Raw genomic sequence first — 25,037 nt, forward strand, 5'->3', positions numbered from 1 at the left:
CTTAGTCTTGTTATTCTTCATCCAATGTTTAACACGTTGAATGCTATGGGAATTCCCCTGCTGTGCTGGGATTCCGGGATCTTCAGCTTTCATGACGAGCTGGGCTCGGCATCAGCGTAGCAGCAGGCTACTTCATGACGAGCCCAGCTCGTCATGAGCGTGGAAGGGGTTAATGAAATCAGGAGCGGCCCATGTAGGTAAGAGCTGGGGGGCATTTGGGAGGGGATGGGGATTCAACAGAGGACAACAAGGGAAAATGAATTATTTATTTAATTTTCCTGCATTGTTGTTCGTCGATTTGCCCCAACCCGCCCCACCACCCCACTACACTTACCTGCACAGTCCGCTCCTGAATGCAATGTAAGACCGGATCTCCGTCCTTTTGATTCAGTGTAAAGCACCCTGACTGCCCCATGGTGCTATAGAAAAATGCAAAATAAATAAATAAATGAAACCATTAGAAATTTACACTGGCTGCCTATCAGAAACAGGATTAAGTTTAAAACTCTTTGTATTGTGTATAAGTCTCTGCACAATCAAGGACCTTCATTTCTCAAACATCATTTGATTCCGTACTGTCCACCCAGACCTCTACGTTCCTCTACTTTAAATGATCTAGTGGTTCTCCGCACCAAAACGGTTTCCTGGGGGGACCGAAGGTTCTTAGTCTCGGCCCCGAAACTATGGAACACCTTACCCCAGTCAATAAAAAGCAGCCCCTCACTCTGGTCATTTCCTAAGCAGTTAAAGACCTGGCTGTTCACCCAGTAACTTCAGATCCTCCCTTCCAGCAGGAGAATTTATTCGCAGATATCTTAGCGCCGAGACGCCCACGGGCATTTGTTCACAGTCAATAAATGTTATTAAGAAATAAATAAATATCGATCGTTTTTCGATGAGGGATGTGAACCATGTCAGACTTTCAGGTTAATCAGATGTGACACATCTTCATAGAGTGAATCTTAATAGGAATAATCTACAGAGGCTCTGGTCATCCTGAAATTCTGACATAAATGGTCTCCTTAAGAAGTCCTATTAGGTAATTGTGGTCATTGAGGAGGGAGGGTTAAGGTGGGTGGAAGAAAAGGGTTTCAGATCTCAACATGTTATGCAGTGACCAAATGTAGGTGCCAGTCTTTGTCCCCAGAACGATGATGGGAGCAAGGTGTTCATCATCGAAACTCAAAGGAATGGTGAGTGATATCTCAACTGCAAACGTGTCATGTCAGTGAGTGATTAGGTATAAAAAGGTGTTAATGTGCCCTCTGATCAAGTCCAGTGCCTGTGCTCTAAACAGGCCATTTCAGGTATGACCTCTCTTTATGTCTGTATGGAATGAAGGGAGTAAAGACAAGTATCTCAGTTCTCTCACTACAAATACCAAATGAATAGACATATTTAAATTGAATTCCCAATGATTCATTTATTTTCATGCAGTTCTTTCCCACCACTTTACCACAAACTAAGGCCTCCTCCTGAGAGGAAACTTTAAATCACAGGACTCATACTAGGGGTCTCATTAACAAATAATTGGCATAGGGCAGTGCATTTTGCTGTGCTGCCCTAAACCCAATTTGAAAGGGCAGGAATGCACCCTATTTACGAGATAATGTGCATTCCTGTCCTTTCAGCCAGCTCCGGCACACAATTTGGAGCCTAACCCCAATGCAGGCATCCTTGCAGCATGGTGCAAGGGTGTTTGCATTGTTTGCATGATTGTTTTGAAGAAAGAAGGGTCATCTTCCGGCACAAAAACAATCCATGGAGGCATTTTCCACTTTTTCATATGCACTGCAGAATGCAGAATACATGGAAAGAGGAAAAATCAAGGAGAAATAAAAACAAATTCAGGTTTACATGATTTTGTAAATCTAGGGCAGTGTCAAAATCCATTGTGTTGCATAGGAACACCCAGCTCAACTCCCGAGGAACACCTCCTTGACACAGAGTAAGGAAATGCAGCGCTTTGCACTGCCTTGTCTTACTCCATATCTATGAGGCCACTCAAAGCCACACAAGGTGGCTTTGCGTCACCTCATAGATATGATTGAGAAGCCTGTGCCACCGTAGCATCAACAAAACAATTACGCTCCTGCAGCGCAGGCCTCTTGTAAATAAGCCTTCTGGAGTCCGGACATGTTTCTATTCGTGGATGCCCAATGGGACTTTGGACACAATGCATGGTTAACAAAGGAAAATAGAAGTAACCATTCACTGAGTTGCTTAAAACCCTGGAGAGACAATGTAGTTTATTTTCACTTTCTTGTAATCATTAATACTTCTGCTAATACCCCATGATTATTGGTCTTTTCATCCCTCTCTGACAGTAAAAGTATTGTGACAACCCAAATAGTCTCCACCAAGGAGATATGGTGTTGTTGCAGACATTTGCAGTTACCAGGAAACCTTGATTATTTTGTGAACTTCTTTACCAGAGTAAAGCTTGCAATCTTTTATAATCAATTAATCTTCATCTGCCTGTGTTACATCAGCTGCCAGCATTGGGAGTGCTTAGAAACAGACCTATTCTGGTTTTAAATACTGTAGGTTATATAACATGTTATTAACATACCAGAGACAAACTGTCTGCTGATCATCAAGGTGATCAATCATACTCTTGATCTTGACTGCTCACACTCTGGGCCTTTCAATGAGAATGTGCTCCTGGTATGTTTAGATCCATTACTTCTTAGATGACATGGGAGGACCTTTGTCCTGCCCATCATTCTTGAGAATCTCATCCTGTATTAGCCCTGAAGGAATAATTTTGTATGGCATCCTGCTGTCAAATATTTAATGTCTAAAACTGTACCCCTGGAAATAGTTAATTTAGTAAGAAATCTAAGTTGTCCATGAAGAAATATGATGAGACTTGGAAAATAGATCCACGCCACAGTATTTATTTATTACAAAGATTGATTCCAGGTTTTACGCCTACCAAACTAAGACTTTCCATAGAAAAGCTGTATTATCAGTTTTGATAGCAGCTGTTTATGGTCAAATGTATGGACAAAAACATGTTCATAGCATGTTCAGCAATAGCTGACGGTCTTTCAAAAATGGATGACGATGGTGCATGTATGAAGATGTAAACAACTACTGGCCATCTTTGTTTGTCCAAAAAACTACCAGCTATGTGCATGTTTTACATACTATACTAATGATTCATGTTTCGCGTGGGACCTTCTGATTTTATGTCTGTAGTAAACCATGTCAGATGAACTACTGGGTCCAACCGTGGTTACTGGGGCCTTTTACTAGTCTGATGTCCCTGGGTCCGAACTACTATGGATCCCGAGCAACTGAGCCAAATACTCCTTCTGCATGTGACTCTCAGTGGTAGTTGTGCACTAGCAGACAAATGCTTCCTCAGAGGTGAACTTGTAGATGCAGGTTAGTGAACAAGACTCATAATAACTCAAAGCACACTCAGTAATGTCAGTAAGTCAGTGCCTAGTCAAATACATGCTTTTATATGCAAAGGATTTATTTCTAGCTCTACACATTCAAAAAAATAATGGCATTCATGAGCAACAACACAATCCCCTTGTGTTCAGGGCTCTGATATTCATCTGGCAAATCCCTGCCCCACCCTCCTCCTGCATTGTGGTTGGGGATTATTCCCCATTCACTGGTGGCTACATCCAGGGAATGCTCACTGGCAGGCCTTACTCAAGAGTCCCCTTTAACTCTTTAAGGAAATAGTCAAAACTTTCTTTAGTGCCGTAGCACTTCAGCAGCGAGTCCCCCAGGGCCTGACAGGCCCATTTCATGCCTTACCCAATTCAGCAGCAAAGAAGCGTTCAAGGTTTCAGCCGGTGCACCGACCACTGGTACTTGCAAACTCTGGTCCTGTTTTCAGTAGTCTGGCTGCTTGCAGAACACACAGCACCACTCAGCAGGCACAGGCTCTCTCTTGATTAGCACTGCTGTCATCACCTACGATCAAAGTTGATCTCAGCTTCTGTGGGTGCAGTAACAATTCTTGACCCTTTGTCAGCAGATTCACTTCTACGGTGACTCTTTTGGCATACAGGGTCACTGCAGCAAGGAGGTATGGGCTTGGTGATCTCCACATGGCACTCAATGCATGAATAAGCCCATGCCCTCCCTCTCCTGGCATAAAGGAGTCGCTGAATCACTCCTGCACACGGGCAACGCCATCGGTGCACAGATGTTTCTTCACACCTCGCAGCAAGAGTCCTCTCGGTAGAGTTCCACACTGGATCTCCAACACTCTCCTATTCCTCACAAGGTACACTGGTCTTGGCAAGCAGGCAGGCACTGGTGCACCAGGCTCCAGGGCAGGTGGTCTTCATTTCCCTGGGTGATGTACCCTGTCTGTCACAGCCAGGGAGTGACTAGAGTTCCCACCTGAATGTCAGCCAAAGTGATCTGTGCATCAAAAAAGGGATCCCTGGCTCCCAGCCCTACTCTTTATGATTCCCTTATCAGCCCCATTTCCTTCCTGAGATGTGCCCAGGCCCCTTCCTTCTGATCTATCTCTGAATCAAAGAACACCCTTTTGAAGTGTGTAGGGGGAGTCTCTCACTCGTCTTCCAAAGAGTCACACAGCTCACAGGAATGCAGCAATAAATCTCTCTGGGTGATTCCTCTACCCCTCATGTCTTCACCAGGCAATCCTGAGCCTCCCAAAATGGAACCCATTGTCCTCCATGTAATACTATTGCAGGCATATTTGCAGTTAGTGTACATACACAGCAGAGATACTGTCACAGCCATGTAGTGTGCCACACCAAGTGCGCGGACATTCAGCACATGCAACTACTCTGTGCACACTTATCAGTACTGTATCCTTTCTGAATTGTGCCATGGTGTACTATTTGCAAACACACAGACTGCCAGCACACACAATCACCATGTGCGTGCTGCACAGCACTTAAGCCTTCATGTATTGTAATTCTCTCAAGCACCTATACATCCAGTGCATTCTTTGATTGCGCACACACTGCACACAACCGCATCTCTCATGTAATGTATTCCTTGCAGGCATACATACATTCAGTACATGCACTAGACATGCTTGTACTGCACAGCACTGCCCTATGCCTGTTTTGTACACTTCCCATGCACACATACACTCAGGGTGGAGTCACCACTCCTATGCAGCACTCTACATCCAACTGGTGTAGACCAATGGTGACTTTAACACACAGCAGCAGAACTTTAAAAAATGTGAGTGAGCCTATAGACCTCACTCTGGTGATACATGGTAAAATTGACCTGTCACTCCTATGGATCACTACACAGTATGCTGCCACCCCTGCACTTGTGCTGCTTAACCTTTGGTAAAGGCGGTACCGTTTCACCACTATGAGGGTAGAGCCTTGGGTGCCCCTCCCGGTCTAACAAGGCCACAATCTGTGAGACAGGCCCATGTCATGTTGCACATGCATGATCCATGTTTGCCTATGACAGCAAAAATCAGCATGAGGGATCCAGACAACTGTACAGTTTGGCACTCAGTGTAGGGGTGCACAGCTTTTACCAGTCAGAGGACTTTTCCGTCCCAACAAACCACACAAATGCATTTTGTCTAATTCCCATCTGCGTTTCCTCACTTTGCCATCTGTCTACCACAGAGCATCTGTCTCTAATGTCCCCCATAAAACACTTACTTTCAGATTGGGTTGTAAACTGCAGCTCTGAGAGTCAGCTTAGAAATTCCACATGACATTTCGAACATTTTGCTGTGAGCACATTTCATAAATCTGTTAGGCCTGATGCACACTTTGGTAACTGAACAGTTAATCTTTCTGAGTGTCAGATGAAGTACCTTTGCTACGTTGTGAGAGGTAGCTCTGCCTATTTAACACTTCCAATGTGATGGAAATATTTATTTTGCCCCAGGCGCGTCCTACTGGCCTGGTGATGGCAATTTCACCAAGCCAGGAAGGATGGAGGAATTGGTACGTTAAAATGTGAATAGTAGAATTGTTGCCACAAAGAGATGATTGATGGGATCACAGGTCCACAATCCACATAACAACTCCTTTTGGGTGGAATTTGATGTAAGCCTGCCATGTTGGAGATGACATTGCTGTGAATCATGATAGACCAGCAAGCTGAACTTGGGCAGGTGGTTTGTCAGCATTTTTCATTGTGACAATGTCAGAGCTATAGTGCGCTCTATGATGGAGCTTCGCTGGCCAATCAACAGGACACAGGACTACATAACAGGGCAGATATGAACCTCATTCTCCCAGCCACCCCATGAAGACATTATAGTGAATATGACAACAGTGATCTGCCTTGTCAGTCTGTCAGTGTCATGTTCAGGATCCTTTCTATAGGAGTGTCCAGCAAAGGTTCACAGGTCCCAAACCCCATGCAATATGTTTAAGACATCAACATAGTGCACCTTGTCTAGAGAATCTCAGCCATGTTCACAAATTAGACAATATCCATTCATACATGCCGGGTTATTACGCAGCACGTACAAGGTCCGAAGAGCATCAGACAAATTACAAAGAGCACTGTGGATAGCAGGGTATCAATGAGTATCATACTCTGGATGTAAGAAAAACCTCTAACACAAACACTTCCATGCAATATTTCTAATATTTCATGTAGACATCGAATGGGCTACGGAACATCTGACCCAGTCATGTGGTCACGATACTTCATATATACAAGGATATGAGTGATCGTTGCATTAAAAAGTGCTGTATAATACCATGACCGAAATCCATGCATCACTACAAAATGAACTCCTGTAGACAACAGGAGGTGGTTGAGAGACTAGTGCAAGGAGGAAAGAGAATTTGGAATATGCAGAAAATATTTTAGTTCTCATAGAGAGGCGAATGACGGATGGAATAATATCCCAGACTTTAGGAGCATATCAGGAGAAAAATTGGTTTAAGGTATGCTTTCTGATAAAAACATGGGGGCAGATTTACAAGCCCTTTGCTCCACTTTTGCGTCATTTTACCCATGTTAAAAATGATGCAAAAGTGGCGCAAGGGGCTTGTAAATCTGCCCCATGATTGTTAAGGAGAGAGTATCAGATTAGTTGAGAAACCCGTGAAATTATTCCCTTATTTGCCACATAATGGGAGAGCTCAGAGTTTAAAAGTTTCCGCTTCAAACATGCAAACTTGTAGGTCATTTTGCCATTGATAGGGAGCAGCTGCTGTTGATCCTCTATACAAATTTCCAAGAACAAAACAATAAAGAAAAGACCTTTTGAGAATGTCAGTGACATTGCAACTCAGAATATATCTTAAATTCTTATACTCTTTGGATTCCCACTGGAACGCTTCCACGGTTGAAAGTTCCATGGTAGGCAAAAAAAGACAATGTCTTGAGGAAAGCCTGTTTCAAATTAAAAAAGGCCAGGCTGAAACATGTAGACCACACAGGACACTGGAGGTCATAATCCATACTCCAACGCGTCCGTCTGCCTTTTAATATACCAACAGGGGCCCAGTAAATTAAAATATTGTTTTACCCTCGGGTGCTGGGACCACCTGGATGGTTTTTTAATTTTCACCTTCACACTCACTACACTGCACACTCAGCAAGTATACCAGCTCCGCAGTAATCTGGCGTTGAAGCACACCCGGGGCACATTAGGTGTCACTGTGGTGGGCCCGATGATGAAGCATGCCACCAACTAGGTTGGTGGGTGAGGGCTTTCTGAAAAAACCTACTGGTTTGCCGACACACGTACTCCATTGAGTCCCCCTCTTATGTAACTTAGCTAGTCCTCTTTGATTTTTGACAAAAAAAGACAATGTACATCTCTTTAACAATGTATGAGGCAAGACATCAGATCACTTTATTCCACAGCAGCAGCCAAGACCTTGACTTAACCCAACACTAAACCCATTTTCAAGAGGGTTTGCAAACCCTGGCAATAGCTATTGTGGCTTGTACAGGTATAAAGGTAAATCTAGGACTTTGTAAACAACTAAGACGAGCATCCCCAGATCTCTCCGTTATCCACCATCTTAGTTCCCAAATTTTGGGTTCTGTTATTTTCCGTCCTGAATGGGTCCAAGTCAATTACAAATTTACACAACTCGGATATCCTTCCTAAACAATGGAGCATCTTCTGAAGCCAATACTTCTGATCTCACCGATAACATGCAGAACAAATCCAGGCTTGGAAACAGTATAACCTGATGTAATCAAAATATCCAGATAGAGCTTGTTGTTCATCTTTTGAAGAAATATAGGTCTAAGACATCTGTGAATCTGTCTGTTGCATAACACTATTTGATATTGTCAACATAAGCGATGCATCCTAAATGTACCAGGAGAGGGCGGGGTTTGGGATGCACATTCTCACATTTCCATGATATACATTCCCAAGGATGCTGATTGCGGACATCTCCTCTGGACCAGACATCATTAACCTGCTCCTCTCTCTTCTCCCCACAGGTATGAGAATACTGGTGACCCTGCTCTTAGACACTCTGCCTATGTTAGGCAACGTCCTCCTCCTCTGTTTCTTTGTCTTTTTCATCTTCGGCATTGTTGGTGTGCAGCTCTGGGCGGGGCTTCTGCGGAACAGGTGTTTCCTCGACCAGAATTTTGTGCTGTAAGTACAGTTGACATCACACTTTCTTAAATGGACAGGCAACATGTGAGGCTGATGTACAGCTCATCACTGCCTTTCAGAAAAGGCTCGTCTTCCTTTCATATTTACTTGTCTTTGCTTATTCACCTGTTCCTTTACTTATTTGTTTTACATATTTAGAACATTTATACACCTGTTTTAAGTGATTTACATGCTTATCTATTTCTCTCTTTATAGCTGCCTTTACTTATTTACATTACTTATTACTTTCACTTCGGTGTACAAGGAAGCCAGGATATGCCAACTTCTTAAAAAACATGTAAAATATTAACGAAATGTTAATCTATTGTAGTTTGGGTTAGAAAGAGGGTGGCAAAGAGAAACCTGTAATATCATCCGTTTCTTAATGAAATTTTGTATTAATGTTTGCTTAGACCCAGAATAATATATTTGGTCCAAAGCTGGCAAATGGCTTCTCTAGCCATAACCACTGATTGATGGTGTACTCGTTGCTGCTCAATGATAAGAGAATCAATGCATGATTTGTTTCTTTATAAAACATTATCATCAATAACATAATAAAAACGAATTTAAACAAAAAAATAGGGCTGAAAATGGTTAGACCTCGGCTAACTGGAGACCCAATTTCTAACAAAAAGACAGAGGTGAAAGATAGGAAAGTAGAAACAAATTCACTGAGACATTTTAGAGTTTGGACATTAAGACGAAAGTGCAAAAGTGACCAACGGTACAGAAAGGAGGAGGGTAGGGGAGGGGAGAGGAGAGGAGAGGAGGGGAGAGTAGATGAGAGGAGAGGGGAGGGGAAACGAGACGACAGGAGATGACAGGAGACGACAGGACAGGACATAACAGTCCGGCCCTGGAAGAAATGGACAGAGAAGCCAGTGGATACTAAGGGGGTAGGTGGAAATACCATAAGAAAAGGGGAGCTGACATTGGAGGTTAGTAGAGGAACTGGAAACCGATTGATGATGATGATGCATAAGACTGTGAAACAGACAGAAGAGAGTGGTGATTTTCACTGTAGATAAAGCAGGTAGAAGATGGCGCACAAGACAGCAGATTAATGTGAGAAAAGGATAGTCAAACATGAATCCAAAGCACATTCTGAGTTTGAAAGAGGCAGGAAGGGGGCAGTCATGTAGCTATGGTACCATGGGCAGTGGTGCAAGCAGGGTCTGTGTGTAAAATATAGCTAATTTTGGATGGCAGTAGGCTCCTAATGCTCTGGGACCTGGTCCAACTGGTGCACTATTGAGAGCTCAACCACTGTAGGGGAGTCAAATAGAGGGGCATATTATCAAGGAGGGTGATAAGAGAATATCGCCACTTTAGCGGCCGTTTTTGGCCGCTAAGCGGCGATAATTCTATCGCCCTATTAGCGAGCTGTCGCTAACAGCAGTTAGCGACAGCTTGTAGGCGATAGCGAGCGGTTTGGGGCCCGCTTTGCATGTCAGCGATATTTATCGCTAATGACATGCAAAGTGGGCGTACCCAAACTGTTAGCAACTAAAAACAGTCGCTAACATCGCTATCGCCTATTATCAACGCAGGCGTAGCGATGGAAATATTCGCGCTAAGCGCAAATATCTCCAAAAGCTAACACCTGCTCAAACCAGTTCTTAGCCATTATATACAATGGGAGGTGGATATTATGGCTAAGACCCTATTGGCGTTAATGTGTGAATATCGCTGTATTCTCAGCGATATTCACGCATTTCGCCGCTATCGCCGGATATTTTATCGCTTTAGAGATAAACGTTGCTAATAGCACGTTATCTCTGCGATAATATCCGGCGATGCTTGGCGATAAAAAAAAACTCGCTAAGCCCATTTAGCGATAAATATCGCTAGTTGTTGGTAATATGCCCCAGAGAGTCGAGTAGAATGAACAAGTGGGAATGCAGTGAAGGAAAAGAAAATAATTCAGTTTTTCCTTTGAAATAAGAAGAGACAGTGGATAGTCTCACAAAGTGAGAAGAAATTGAGAGGAATCATAAATTAAAATGAAACTAACTTTTTTTGGGGGGGGGTCAGAGCCCAAATATAAAGAAGATGTTGTTGAGGGAAAATGTGTAGGTTGCGAAACGAATGGGTCCAGAAATAGAAAAATGTGCATGCGTTAGCAAAGACGTAAAGAGAAGAGAGACCTAACCAAGAGTTGTGATAAGTGCAGATAAAGAGATTCACAAAATGATGGTGCCTACATTTTTCAAGGATGCAGAAAAGAGAAGAAAAATGCGATATAATTGGATGTTCACTATGAAGATTAACATCCTGATTCCAGAGTGATGAGAAAGTCGGAACCTAAAATTCAGTACAAGCCCTATTGTTATGAGCTGAATATTTTGATTCATTTCCTTCATTTATTTATTTCGGGTCACATAATCATAAAAGGTGCACAGCCTAACATTCCCCTAAAAGTAGCATAAAAACATACAAAATCCATTAAAAAAAACATAAAGCATTGCAGTGCAGTTTCAGTAAGAAGTTAAAATCTTCCATATAGATCATAAGCAAGGTATGGCACGAATAGTATAAATATAAAGACAATTGCTCACAAATACAATGAGAAGGTTTAAGCCTAGGTACGGGCATTAGTACATACAAATTATTTGCTGAGGACTTAATATTATTTTAAAAGAACCCCAACTCATTGCCCAGAAATCTACTCAAACAACACAGTGTGGCCATTGGGCAAACTATGCCCTTGCATCTTGTTTTCATTGGTCTCAATACCTACAGCCTAATATGCCATATTGAAGACAAATTACTTGAGATTGAAAAAACAATGCATTGCCTAGTATGTGTTTTACATACTCTTAGGGCATTATGGCGATCACTGATACCCAGGAGATGACTGAGAGGAGCTATCCAGTATGAACGCTGCTTTGTGTAAGCTCTACAAAAAAATAGAACATGTTCATCATTTTCAGTTACCTGGCAGCCCATAGGGCATAAACTGGATACATTGTGGTTTTTTTTCATTCCAAGAGCAGGTAAAAGAAGCCAGAGGTAAACTCCCTAATGTACATTTTATAAAAAGTTCACGAGCATGTGGCTTGTTGACATAATTCATAAAAGCTCAAAAACAGGTGTACATTTCAGGGACAGATAAGAATCTGTGAGAGTACCCGAGGGAAGAACAAAATTCCAGTAGCATGATTTCAGCTTTTCACGAGCACTTCATGAAATTGCAGTGGAATGGAGCCAAAAATCACTCAGCTAGCTTTAGTAGCCAAGGTTTATGTGTAGTAGCCAGGTAATTTTGCTAGCTGATTGCCCATCTAATAGTTCTCCAAATCAATCCCTGTAGGGAGCCAGGTCCTCAGATGTCCAAAGCCTGATCCAGTAGTGAATGGATCTCAGTACAGCAATATCTGAGATTGATCTAAGATTTAGATTCGATCTTATAGGGAGTGCTGGGGCACTAGTGGGAAGTCTCAAAAGGGACTTTATAAAGGCGATTTCTGCCTTTTTAACATGTGTTAAGATTGCAATGCCCCACAAATCCACCCATACACTGTTGCCCCACATGCTTGAATCTTATATATTTCAATAACTGATGAGTTAGCAAAGGCAGAAGCCCTATTAGCGAATCTTATAATGGACCCAATTCTATGTTTTAGAGTCAACACACTTTTTCCTATCTGGGGTAACCATCTATGAGAATTGTTAACTCTCATGGCCAAATAGTCGAATTCATAAGCCCAGTCCAATATCTCACCCTCTAGGGATACCTTACCCCTGTTCTTTTTACGGGCACTGAATATCATGTATTTGGGTTTGTTGCTGTTAATTTCAAACCCCTGGTGCATACAGAATGTACTAAAATTTCCCAGCAGAATAGATAAGCCCAGTGAAGTTTTAGAGGGGAGCAAAACTATCATCTGCAAAAAAAGCCCCAGTATTTTTTGTCCTAGCATTTTGGGTAAATCATTTTTACAGTCTAAAAGATAGGGAATACATCCATTTATGTATAGCAAAAAGAGAGTAGGGGCCAAGACACATCCTTGGCTGATGCCTCTTTTAATGGGAATATTGTATGTCAATTCCCCACTAATCGGAGACAACAAACCCACAGGGGCCCCAATCCTTTCCATGACCTCCCAAAGTTTTGCCCTTGGGACAAGGTCGAACATGGCATGTAGATCCATGAAGGTTACAAATAGCGACCCCTGCTCAACATCCACTGTCTTCTATTTAATGATCAGAAAATGTAGGATCTGAGCAATTGTACTTATATTGGGTCTAAACCCTGCATGAAGATGTGATAACACTTGTATAGAATATATCCAATCCCAAAGCCTTGTTAGGATTTGCATGCTGTAGGTCTTTGTTTTGTAATCAACCAAACTTATAGTCTGATAATTTCATGGGGCCAATTTATCTCACTTTTTAAAAATTAGGATAATGTATGCACCTTTGTAGGAACTTGGAATGGGGGCACCTTTCGTTAAATCATTTGTCAATGAATTTACATACGGTCCCCAGATTTGGCATTCAGAACAAAATAGATCGGTCTCGGATTCTGTCTGAGCCAGGAGCTTTCCCAAGTTTCTGGGCCATGATAGCAGCTTTAGTTTCCTCTAGCATGAAAGGCACTACCTCTCTTCCATACAATTCAATGGAGGCAGGTGGCCAACTATCTGTTTCAGCTTCACATGGTGTTACGTCTGCATACAAAGCTGAAAAATGATTGACCCAATCCCCCTATGGATATGAGATTCATGGCGGGAATTGTCCTTTTGTTTTGACGCATCCAATAAATCTCCCCAAATTTTGCGTACACAATGTCTGAATGGACAATTAAATAACAATGTCTAATGTGTCTAATCCAATGTAGAGCCTTGTTTTTCTATGAATCATTGCCTTCAGTGGAGCCTGGTAAGTAGCTTTGGGACATTCACCATAAATACTGATTGGCCCATTCTAGGTTGAACGCTCCTCTGAATTCTCCTAGCAGACGCTACTTCTAGAAGGACCGCGTGATCATGATCATAATTCCCATAGGTTGCTCTACATGACCTTGAGAAATGGGATGAATAAAGGAAGCTAGGGTGTAATCTGGCATACAAGAGGTTGCTTTGGGCTGGAGATATGAAAATGGAATTGGTGAAGCGGGAAACAACCTTTACAACGCAACTTTTACAACGCACTACCATTACAATGAATCTTTTACAACGCAACATCCATTACATCTCATGCCATTATAACGCAACCATTACAGCGCATGACACTACAACGCACACCACTACAACGCATGTCATTAAAACGCATACCATTACAACACATAACATTACAACGCATAGTACCCTTACACTATCCAACACATACCCTACTGTTGCACCCCCCTGGAGTTAGAATAGTTATTTTTACCCCTACACTATCCAACACTTACCCTACTGTTGCACCCCCCTGGAGTTAGAATATTAATTTTTACCCCTACACTATCCAATACTTACCATACATGCAATGTAATGGTATGCGTTGTAAAGGTAGTATGTGTTGTAATGGAATGCGTTGTAAAGGTAGTTTTAAAAAATTTGTTGTAATGGCATGCGTTGTAATCGAATGCGTTGTAAAAATGCGTTGTAAAGGTATGCGTTGTAAAAGTATGTGTTGTAACGTCATACATCCACTTTTTCTCCATTCATGGCTCTGGTTTTTTGGATGATCTCCAACTCTTCACTTAAGATGTCAATCTCGCTTTCCGCTTGGTTTGCACCAGTGTGTTTTGAGCGTTTAGGAGGTTTCATTTGGGCCGCTGTGCCTGCAGGGCTATTTCGTGCCCCATTCTCAAGACACAGTAAACATGGGAAAGATGAGGGTTACAGTACCTTCAGTTTCCAGGAGGGTTGTAGCTGTAGGGCCTAAAATCCAGACCCAAGGGAGGTGGCCCTATCCTCTTTCTTTCTAGCACTGGCGGACGCAGGATGGGCCCACCCCTAGCCCAGAAGGTGGTCGTGTGCTTTTTAGTACGTGAGGCGGGGTAATTAGTAGCAGTCCCTCCTCAGACAATGCTGAGTTGTCTGATATAGAGTCCCTTGTGTCAATCAGCATTTGTCCGCATGCTAAACGTCCAGCTGAGCTGAAAAATATCTGTATAATAAAAATGTATTTGAAAATGGAAGAATATTATACACATTTGCTACAATTTTCAGAAAATAAGTTAGTCAGTTAGAGACCTAACCCCTCTTTTTAGTTTAGGCGAAAATATAAAGATCGGCTGCATCTCAAAATATAGCTTTCAGAAATGTTGTTCCCCCTAAAACAGTTTCCTAAATATTGTTTACAAAACTATTGTAGCATTTGGTGCAGAATTTCTAACATTAACTCCAATGGGGCATTATTCTTTCAGATGGTGTTTAGGACACAATATTTTTGTCAGGGGATATTCTGGTAATCTGACACTGTACTACGAAGATCCATGTAACTAAAGGTTATATGAGCAATACTTTTGCAGATGGCTCATGTTCCTTACAGTGCAGCACAGTAGCTGACAGGAGAGTAGGAGAGTGCCCTCAGAGTTACAGGGTGACCACATTTGGTGAGGCCTAATAATTAGTCTTTGACTTTAGTCTTGTTCGTATCCTGATCACATTACTACTCGTGCTATGCATGGTTCCTCATTTTTATCTCTCATCGACCAGGACATGTTTCTCACAAGACTTTCCTTGTAGCAGAAATATCTTTTTGAAAACTCTAAAAAGGGATGTGTGCAGTGTCTTTTTACTCTATCCGTGACTCTAAATAACTCAAACTTATTTTATGTAAGTAAATACCTTCCATGGTGTTTTTTTCGAGACTAACTTGACAACATGTCTCTTTGCTAACTCTACATGACTTTTATCATACGCACCTATCCATTTTGATACATTTTGTCCCTGTGGTTCAATAGTGAACCATGGCTGAAACCAATAAACAAAGAGTTTCTGGTTGACATGTAGCACTGTAATCTGAAACCACATAGTCATCCTGCAGACTCCATAAAGAAGCTTTCAAATGTCCAAGTGTGCCATGGACAGTATTCTCTGGGCCAGAATTATCAACACTTGGCACAAAGCAGCAAGACAACTTGCTGCACTGTGTCAAATGGAAAAAGCATGGAGCATTCCTGCTCTCTCTCTGCACTGGCACACTTGTGGCTGCCAAGCACCAAAACTGGCACCCTTGTGCCATGGTGCAAGGGTGCCGGCATTACAGGCAGGATTGTTTTTGTGCAGGAAGGGACTTCTTCCTCAACAAAAGCAATCCTCAGCATCAATTTCTTCTGTTTGTGTTTGCTGCAGAATGCAGCACACATAGAAAGAGGAAATAGCTAGGAGAACTAAACATATTTGGGATGTATGACGTTAAAACGCACACTGAGTTGTAATGGCATGCGTTGTAGTGGTGTGCGTTGTAGTATCATGCGTTGTAATGGTTGCGTTGTAATTGCATGCGTTGTAATGGATGTTGCATTGTAAAAGTTTTGTTGTAAAAGTTGCGTTGTAAAGGTTGTTTCCCCATATTTGTCCTTGTTATGCCTCACCTGGGAAGGTATAGCATTTTAACGCATTCCCAAGTTTACTAGTCTTAGTAAGTCTTGTAGTGTAGTGTGCCAAAAAACATGGGTGGATGCGTGGGAACCAACACGTTCCGCCCATGGAATTCCTTCCCAACGCAGGGTAACACAAAGCAGCAATTTGCTCTGTTTTGCGTTATTCCAGATTTACTATGCCACGCAGAGACACACAAGGTGCCTCTGTGTGGCACAGCAAATCTGGCTTTAGGGCTTCCGTTGCCTTGTGTGACTCAACAGCGAAACAATTTCTTTATAAAACTGGGCCTCTGTTTCTAGACTCAGGGAAAGAACAGTCACTACTAGAGCCTGTTTATGACCATCCGAAGGTGGACTTCCAGCAACATGTTTCTAAGTTACCTCACTTTTGTACCTCTCTTTCCAATTTGTTTTTTCTAGTTGGTGTCTATTTTGCATTGTTTTGTTCAGTCTTCTAGTTTGAGGAATCCGATTTGCTGTGCCCCCACTCTGTGGTGTCTTGCTTCTCTGCACCCTCATTTTTTGCCTTCTACTGTTGCCTGCAAGTCTCTCATTTTGCCCTAGCACGTTTGAGTAGATGAATAACCATCTAAGCTTTGCATAGGCAAGCCTGTTGTTTTGAACTCACAGGTACATTATCTTTATAAAACTGCACATGAGCAGGTGACCCTGTAAAAATGAAAAATAGTACTGCTCAGCACTGTGCAGCTTTTAAAGTAATCCATGAAAGAAATCTAACATTTTCTTCAACCTAATTTTTCTTTTGTGCTTCAGTTGTCAGCACATGGTGCACCATGACCCTACAGCCTATCATGTCAAGTAGCTTCTGACATGAATAAAAGTACATTCCCAGATCTCCTGGAGAGCTGACGTGGTTCATTCCATTTTTGAAAACACATAGACGGGGGTCTATTTTTAGTGAAGAAAATTGTTATTTGTATCACATTTCCTAGAATTCCAAACTCCCATCACTGAAAGATATACCTAGAGATATATGTGCTATTTTTTTTTCAGTAAGGCAAAAGTGAGTATAGTCAGAAGTTTACATGGTGAGCTAGGTAACAGGATCGTCTTCTGACAGGCACAGCTACTATCAGAAATACTGCTGTGCTCCATCTTCTCCTGCTAAGGTCATGTCTGTATCTGATGTGAGTTTAGCAGAGTTGAATCATTTGTTATAGAAACTTCAGTGAAAAGGATTGCAGATTAGTCAAATGCTTCCAGTGGGGTAAGGTACCTCCAAACAGGCACTGATGGGTGTGAAATCAGGAGGTGCACTGGGCGGTTCAAACGAAATGCTGATGGGTCTCTTGCCTGAGATGACACACATACCATTAAAACATGGACGAATTGAATAATTTTAGATCCTTTCCTTTGCTTCCTTATCGGTGTTAACTGCTGGAAAGATTGATCTTTTGGTCAACTTAAAAACTATGTAAGCTAAAATACCTTTCTTGACTGACATCACACATGGTTCAGTGCTGGTGGAAGCACTGAAGTGGTATTTACTTCAGAGCCTAGATGATCTGCGTAGATTGGTGGATAAGGGAGGTGAACAGGGGTTGAACCTATTGGAGCTTTATGCAGCATTTCACGCAAGTGTCCATTCAGGCCTATCCACCAGGCTCATTTACAAAGGGCCATATGTATCAAGCCGTTTTTGAATCGCAAAGGCCGAAATTCTGCGAATTTTGGCCTTTGCGACTCGCAAACGGCCATTTTGCATGTTTTGGGATGTATGAAACATTCCCAAAATAAGGAATTGCAAAGTTGTGCGATTCCTTATTTTTCCATAGCATTTAGGGAATCGCAATTTTGCGATTCCTTAAATGCTATGTATGTAGCATTTTTGGCTAGCGAATTATGGTTAAGAATTTGCAAATTACCACCAACTTTTAGTTGATGGTAACTTGGGAATTCTTCAAAAAATGCATATTTTGGCATTTTTTAAGGTGGCATGTGACGCACACACATGCCCATAGGGCATGTATGTGCACCATATGCACACACATGTCTTTGAGACACCCCTGCACCCTTGAAATATTTCTCAAATTGCAATTAGCAAATTGCGAATTCGCAATTTGCGAATTATTTCGCAATCATTCCTATGGGCCTCCTGGCCCATAGGAATGCATTGGAAATTATTCCTTAATTGTGAATTCGCAAAATGCGAATTCGCAAATAAAGAAGATTAAGGAATCGCTAAAAAATAGCGATTTTTTTCATACATACCATTTTGTAATTCCTAAATAGCGATTCCTTAAAAATCGCTATTTAGGAATTGCAAAATAGTTTGTTGATACATATGGCCCTTAGGCATTTAAAATAAGGCAGCTCCCTCATCTCAAACAGACTGACAACCAGTCGTTATGCTTCCTCCTTTCAAGTCTAAGCCCATGTTGCAAACGTTATTGATGGAGAATTTGTGGATGTGCCCAAATTTCATGAAGATAAATCCAAGGAAAACAGAGCTACTAATGGCACCAGAAGGAGCAACTATCCCACACAGCTAGATTGCCGGATGTATGAGCTTGTGGTGTATTTGCGACTCAGTTATTAACAATTTAGGCAATGTTTGGGCCATAATTTTTTCCATGAAGTATGGGTGTCAAAGTGGCTAGCTCATGTTTTGTCAAGTAAAAACTCTGTGCTAAATTTTACCTTTCATTCATAAGACATTTCATGTGTCTGTTAAATCTCGGTTGGACTATGGCCGTGGGATTTATTTAGCACACCCTATCTTCAGACATTTGAAAAAAAATGCAACATCCCAAATTATCAGCATATCTCACCAATACTAAAACAACTAATCTTGCTCCATATTCTTAGTAGAAAATAAAAAATACCAATACATAAGATAACCCAAATTGTTTTGCCCATTATTTGCCCCGGAATGACCATCAGACAACTGACTTCAATCACAGTGGGTTGCTCCCCTTCCTGTGACGTGAAAGTTAACACTGACATATAAAAAGAGCTGGAAAGATAAACTCTTTAGAAGTATAACGCTCAAATGCATTTTATACAACTGGAGAAATGTGGCATGTGGGCACAACAGTGCCAAGTCATATCACTTCAGATTAAAAGATGAAGTAGGCCAGCTTAGCTAGAGGCTTAAATGGGAACCTTAAGTGCTTGACACGCACACCAAGCTCTTCCAAAACATCTTTTTTTTTTTTTTTTTGTTCCTCATCTCAACCATGGCACTAATCTGTCAAGATATTCGGACAGGGTAGTCTGGCTCATAGTATGACTGACACGCTGCCTCAGCCGAAGGCTGGAAAGGGGCCATATTCGAAGTACGATTCCGTCAACACCCCTCAGCAATGTCTTACCAACTATTTCACCATAAGACCCCATTATGTGTGCATTAGACAGATATTTACCAATAGCCAGTTACCACCATTGCATTTGCCACCAGATCGCTCAATAAGTAGCGAAGATGTGTTAGCAGAAGAAGTGTATCATGGCTTCGTAATCATTGGAACTGGGGGGAAAAAAAAACCCCAGCTCAAACTCATAGGACTAGTATCTGCCAAAGTGCCCTTTTATTTGTTGTTCCAGTCCTGGACATGTCCATCTTTGATGTTTGCAGCATTGAGGAGCACCAATCGTAGAAAGTCGGGGGAGAAGCCTCTTTCCACCGCATATTTCTCGTCGGGCCAACAGCATGGAATAGAACAATAGGTTATTGTTTGGGCTACGTTTCTGCTCCACTACTCCGAATATTACCAACCGAAGATCTATTGCTACGGTGGAGCCTGTAAGAGTTGTTAATTTGTTACCTATTGATTGCCAATATGATGTTAACTGTGGACATTCATAGAACATATGTGTGTCTGAAGCCTCCACTAGGCCACATCGGGCACACGCAACCGGCTCCGCTCTTGTGAATTTAGACAATCTTTGGGGGGAGTAATATGCCCTATGCAGAGTAAAAAGATGGTTTCTGTGAACCCAAGCCGGTTTCACTAAGTCCCAGAGAACATTACAGGATGTAAACCATAATTCGTGTAGATTAGCAGACGGCAACAGGGAACCACAAAGTTGATCCGGGAGATGGAATTCACCGTCTATTTCCTCCAAGATTAAATTATAGAAGAAAGAAACCTCCTTTGGTCCTGATGTTTTATCTAGTAGGGAAGATTCCAAATAACTGCTGCCACCTATAGGCAAATGGACACGGCGAGACGTCCGAGAGGATAGTGCTTGTGCCCAGCTTGAAATTTGTAAGTACTTCAGTCTAGAAAGATTGGAGCCCACTTTACTTACTAAATGTTCCCAAAATAGCATAACCCCTTCTACAAACAGGTCACCCCAGGTTGAGATGTTAGCATCTTTTAGTGGATATATCAATACATCTTTTGCCCAACCAAGAGAAACAGGAAGATCCCATATGGGAGAACGATTTGAATAATATCCTATTTTGGTGGTAACTGAGATTATACCAAGTTTTTGCTAGGCCTGACAATACCTTCAATTTGATTTTTTTGAAAAATTTGGGGGCCCCAAACTTAAAAAGAAACCCCTTCTGCCCTATCCCTTCGCACTGTAGTAGTGTTTTAAACATTAATCCGATGCCATGATCAGATAGAGTGTTTAAGAGCATTCGGGCATGCGACATCTGAAAAGCCCAGGCATAGATCTGAAGATCTGGGCCTGCCAATCCCCCCTTCTCCCTACGCCGCCTTAATTTCTTCCATGCTATTCTTACACTTTTCTTCTTCCAAACGAATGAAGATATATCAGACTGCATCTTCGCTATTAGTGAGGTTTCAAAAAATAGAGGGATACTATTAAAAATAAAAGTTAACTTGGGTAAAATGGTCATTTTCACTAGATTTGAACGACCCAAAAGTGTCAAAGGGAGATGACTCTAAGAGCCCATTAACTTCCTACATTCCTTGGCAACTAAATAAAAATTTGTAGAAGCAATTAGGTTTATATCTTTAACAATAATTATACCTAAATACCTCATGCTGCTACAGAGTTGCACTGGAAGCCCTGTTGTTACGCTGTTCCATTCCATGACCTCGGTCTTGGAGGCATTTACTTCATAGCCGGAGATCTTACCAAATTCCAGTGCTAGCTTAATGGCTGATGGAAATGCGGAGCTGATGTCTTTTGTAATTATCATAATATCGTCCGCATAAAGGGACAACTTCTTTTCCCAATCTCTATATTTAAAAGGTATAATGCTGCTCTCATCTCGAATTTTTTTGAGCGAACGGCTCGATATAGAGATCGAAAAGAAGGGGCGACAGGGGGCAACCCTGTCTAGTTCCCCTAGTTATTATAATAGGTTCTGCTAAACCACCATTAACCATAACAGAAGCTGATGGCTTATAGTACAACAGTTCCACTGCTCTGCGAAAGGACCAACCCACTCCAAACTTTCCCAAGGCCTCCGACAAGTACAACCAATTAACCCTGTCGAAGGCCTTGGTCGCGTCCAACGTGAGAACTGCCAGGGGTGATGAAGAGCTAGAAGCCATATCAATTGCTCCAATCAAGTCATACGTCAGCTCGTAGAGCTGGCGACCCCTGACAAAGCGCTTTTGATTTAAATGCAGGACTGAAGGAGCAACCTGACCTAGTCTCTTAGCCAAGAGGGAAGTGAAAACCTTGTAGTCAGTATTAAGTATTGAAATGGGGCGATAAGAGCCGCAATCGGTGGAGGCCTTGCCTGGTTTCAAAATAAGAGTGATACTTGCATTATTCCAAGATATTGGTGGTAAATCACCTTCCAACAAAATTTTATTAAACAATATTGTTAGAAAAGGAGAAATATCTTCCGTAATGCGTTTATAAATCTCTGCGGGCAAGCCATCTGGCCTGGCCGCCTTGCCATTTTTGCTGTTGTATATAGCCATCTCTACCTCTTCTTCCGTTATAGGCTGATCTAAAAAGGCCGTTTGCTCCAGGGAGAAAGAGGGCAAGGAGATCTTACTCAACCATTCCTTTATACTATCAGAAGTGATATTATTATCTTCCTGATATATGTTTTGAAAGAAGTTTTTAAAGGCGGACCTTATTTCTACGTCGGATGTTTTAATACCCAAACTAGTTTTTATCTCCCCTATATTATTACAGGTTCGGTCGGACCTGGACTTCCACGCAAGCAATTTATTGCCCCTTCTCCAAATTCAAAGTGGGCAAGTTTACTTGCTTCCCACCTTTGTAGTACACGTTGGTTGAGTGTTGAGGCTAATTGCCCCTTAAGTTTCAACACTTCTTCTAGTTTTACTGATGTTACAGATTCAGATTCAGAAGCATCTAGCTCATTTTGGGCCAATAATAAATTCGCCTCAATAGATGCTACTTCCTTGGTATATTGCTTCCTACGGAACGTAGTCTTATTTTTGATGATCCCCCTTAGAAAACATTTGAAGGTGTCCCACACAATACTTGGGCTAGCAGAACCTATATTTCTTAGGAAAAATTCTTTTGATTCTGCCTTATATACTCTAAATCTTCAGGTGATGTAAGAAAAGACTTATCAATAGACCATAACCTGATTGGAGGATTAGTAAGTACTTCAAGATCTAAAAGTACCGCCGAGTGATCCGAAAGATGAGACGGCAGGTAGCTAACATTCTTTGTTGAGTTTAATAACACTCTACTTATTAGGAAAAAGTCTATCCTAGATCTATGTCGATATTTATAATTTCGAAAAGAAAAACTTTTTTTCCGCCCAGACCTAACCCTCCAAATGTCTATAATGCCATATTGTGTCATGGGTTTAAGTAAAAAGTCTCTGGATTTCGACAAAATATGTTGTCGACTAGAGCTGGTCTTATCTAGAAAAGGATCGAGTACAATATTGAAATCTCCTGCTATTATAACTGGTTCCGTAAAGTGTAGGAGTTCAGAAAATAGTAATTCTAAGGCAGATGGGTCATCCCTATTAGGTCCATAGTATCCCACTATCGTAAGACGTGAGCCACCTATCATTACGGTTGCAATGGCCCCCCTGCCTGCAGGATCTGTTTTCTGCTCTAAAAGTCTAGTGTTTATTGTTTTTTTTAAAAACATAGTGACCCCTCTGATGTTAAGTGTCTGTGCTGTGGTAACGGCTAAATCTATCCAGTTGTTTTTCTTTACCAAATCATGAACCTCAGCCTCAACCAAATGAGTCTCCTGAAGTATAATGACCTGCGCATCAGAGTCTCGCAGATATTGTAATATTGTATTAGATCTAGGTTTGGTGCGCAGGCCATTAACATTCCAGGAGAGTATCCTAACTGCACTCATAGTCGGTGTATCTATTGAGGCAGAAACTTTCAAACTTATTGCCCATGATAAAGATCCGAGGTTTACATGCCGTCCATTTTTTAACAATGATAAAGATGATTAACAACTCAGAGATGAGAGACATTTTATACCCTTTTACCCCACCCCACCCCCCGTGCCCCTCACCCACCCTCCCTTGAGGAACCCTTGATTGTCCACCGGAACACGTCCGGGTTTGGTACCCCTAACCCAATCCTAGCTCTGGGGAGCGATATTTATTCTAAAAAACAAACTCGCCAAAGGTGTTTGATTATGGTTTATAAGGCTACACCAATTCACTGAATGTACTGGATTGAACTCAGAATAATCAGGTAATTAATTTTTTTTTTTTTTTGTGAATCAATTGTTTTTATTTATTTTATATATATACATATATTTTTTTATATATATATTTTTTTCCCTTTTTTCCACCCGAGTTAAACAATTAAGTAATATGATTGACTCAGAATTGGTTAGGCGATATTACGAGCTTGCAAGCTAGTAAACAATGAGCCTCATCTTTTAGGAGTGCCTAAGCTCATCAGTAGGTCATCTGCAGCCTGAACTGTGCGAATATGGTGCATTTTGTTATTAAGCATAATCTTCAAGGCTGCGGTAAAACTCAACTGAACTGATGCACCCAGATTCTTAAAGGCCTCCATTCTTCTGCCCAGTTCCCACTGTCTATCTAAGGTTGCTCTTGATAGATCAGATCTTATTTGGAAAGTAAAGTCACCAACACACAGAGATTTTTGTTTGAGGGCGAAGTTGAGAATTTGGTCCTTCAATACGAAGGTATGAAAGTTAACTAGTATCTTCCGGGGCTTCGTACGCTGGGGATTACGTCTATAGGGATCTCTATGGACCCGTTGGATGTCCGCTTTCAATTCTTCTTCAGTTTGAGTTAAATTGAGAGACCTTTTAATAAGTTGGATGATATATAATTTGATGTCTGATCCCTCGTTTCCTTACGGTACATGTAATACGCGAATATTACAACGACGAGCATTGTTCTCAAGGACCTCCATTCTGTCCTTTTGCGCGATATCCTCACTTTTTAGTTTAATAATCTCTTCCTTAGCATTTTCCTGTTCCACTGACATTACAGCTGTTGTCTCCTCCAAGACCCCAGTTCTTACAAAGAGCCCGTCTATTTTGGTGTCGAGCGACTCACAGTAAGACCTGATCTCTCTCTGTATTTTTGAAGACTCTTCAAATCCACGTTTAATATCAGACGATAAGTTTGAGAACATGGATGCAATTGAGGAGAGTGTGAAACCTGGGGGTATATTTGTGTGTAAGGTAGGTGAAGCTGTGATAGTATCCGAGCATATAGGTAAATTGCATGTAAATTGTGGCAGGATATTTTGATCTGAATTTGAAGGACTTTCGGGTGTAGATGCCCTGTCTCTTCAACCTCTTCTCTCTCTTCTGCAATTACTGGCTACTCTGTTGTCTCTGCTACTTCTGTCTCAGAATTTATGCCAGTTTTCTGGTACCCAGTTTCCTGATGCCCATTTTCGACCAGAAGGCTGCTGACTACATCTGCTACCAACCCCATTGGTGTCGTAGGTATAACAATATTTTTGCCGATAGCTGAGGGTTTAATCAGGTCCTTCTGAGTACTGTCATTTCCTACCCCCGGCTCTAACA

General features: G+C 41.7%; 1 protein-coding gene across 1 annotated transcript in view; it reads left to right on the forward strand.

Annotated features, from left to right (window-relative positions):
* The window catches only part of LOC144786174 (voltage-dependent T-type calcium channel subunit alpha-1H-like), a 1,055,750-nt gene that overhangs the window by 65,404 nt on the left and 965,309 nt on the right, over positions 1-25,037 (forward strand). The window contains exon 4 of the mRNA XM_078665169.1: positions 8,410-8,569. Coding sequence (XP_078521295.1) covers positions 8,410-8,569 — 160 coding nt within the window. The remainder of the gene's footprint in view (positions 1-8,409; positions 8,570-25,037) is intronic.

The sequence above is a fragment of the Lissotriton helveticus genome, chromosome 10, assembly GCF_964261635.1.
Source record: "Lissotriton helveticus chromosome 10, aLisHel1.1, whole genome shotgun sequence".
NCBI lineage: Eukaryota > Metazoa > Chordata > Amphibia > Caudata > Salamandridae > Lissotriton > Lissotriton helveticus.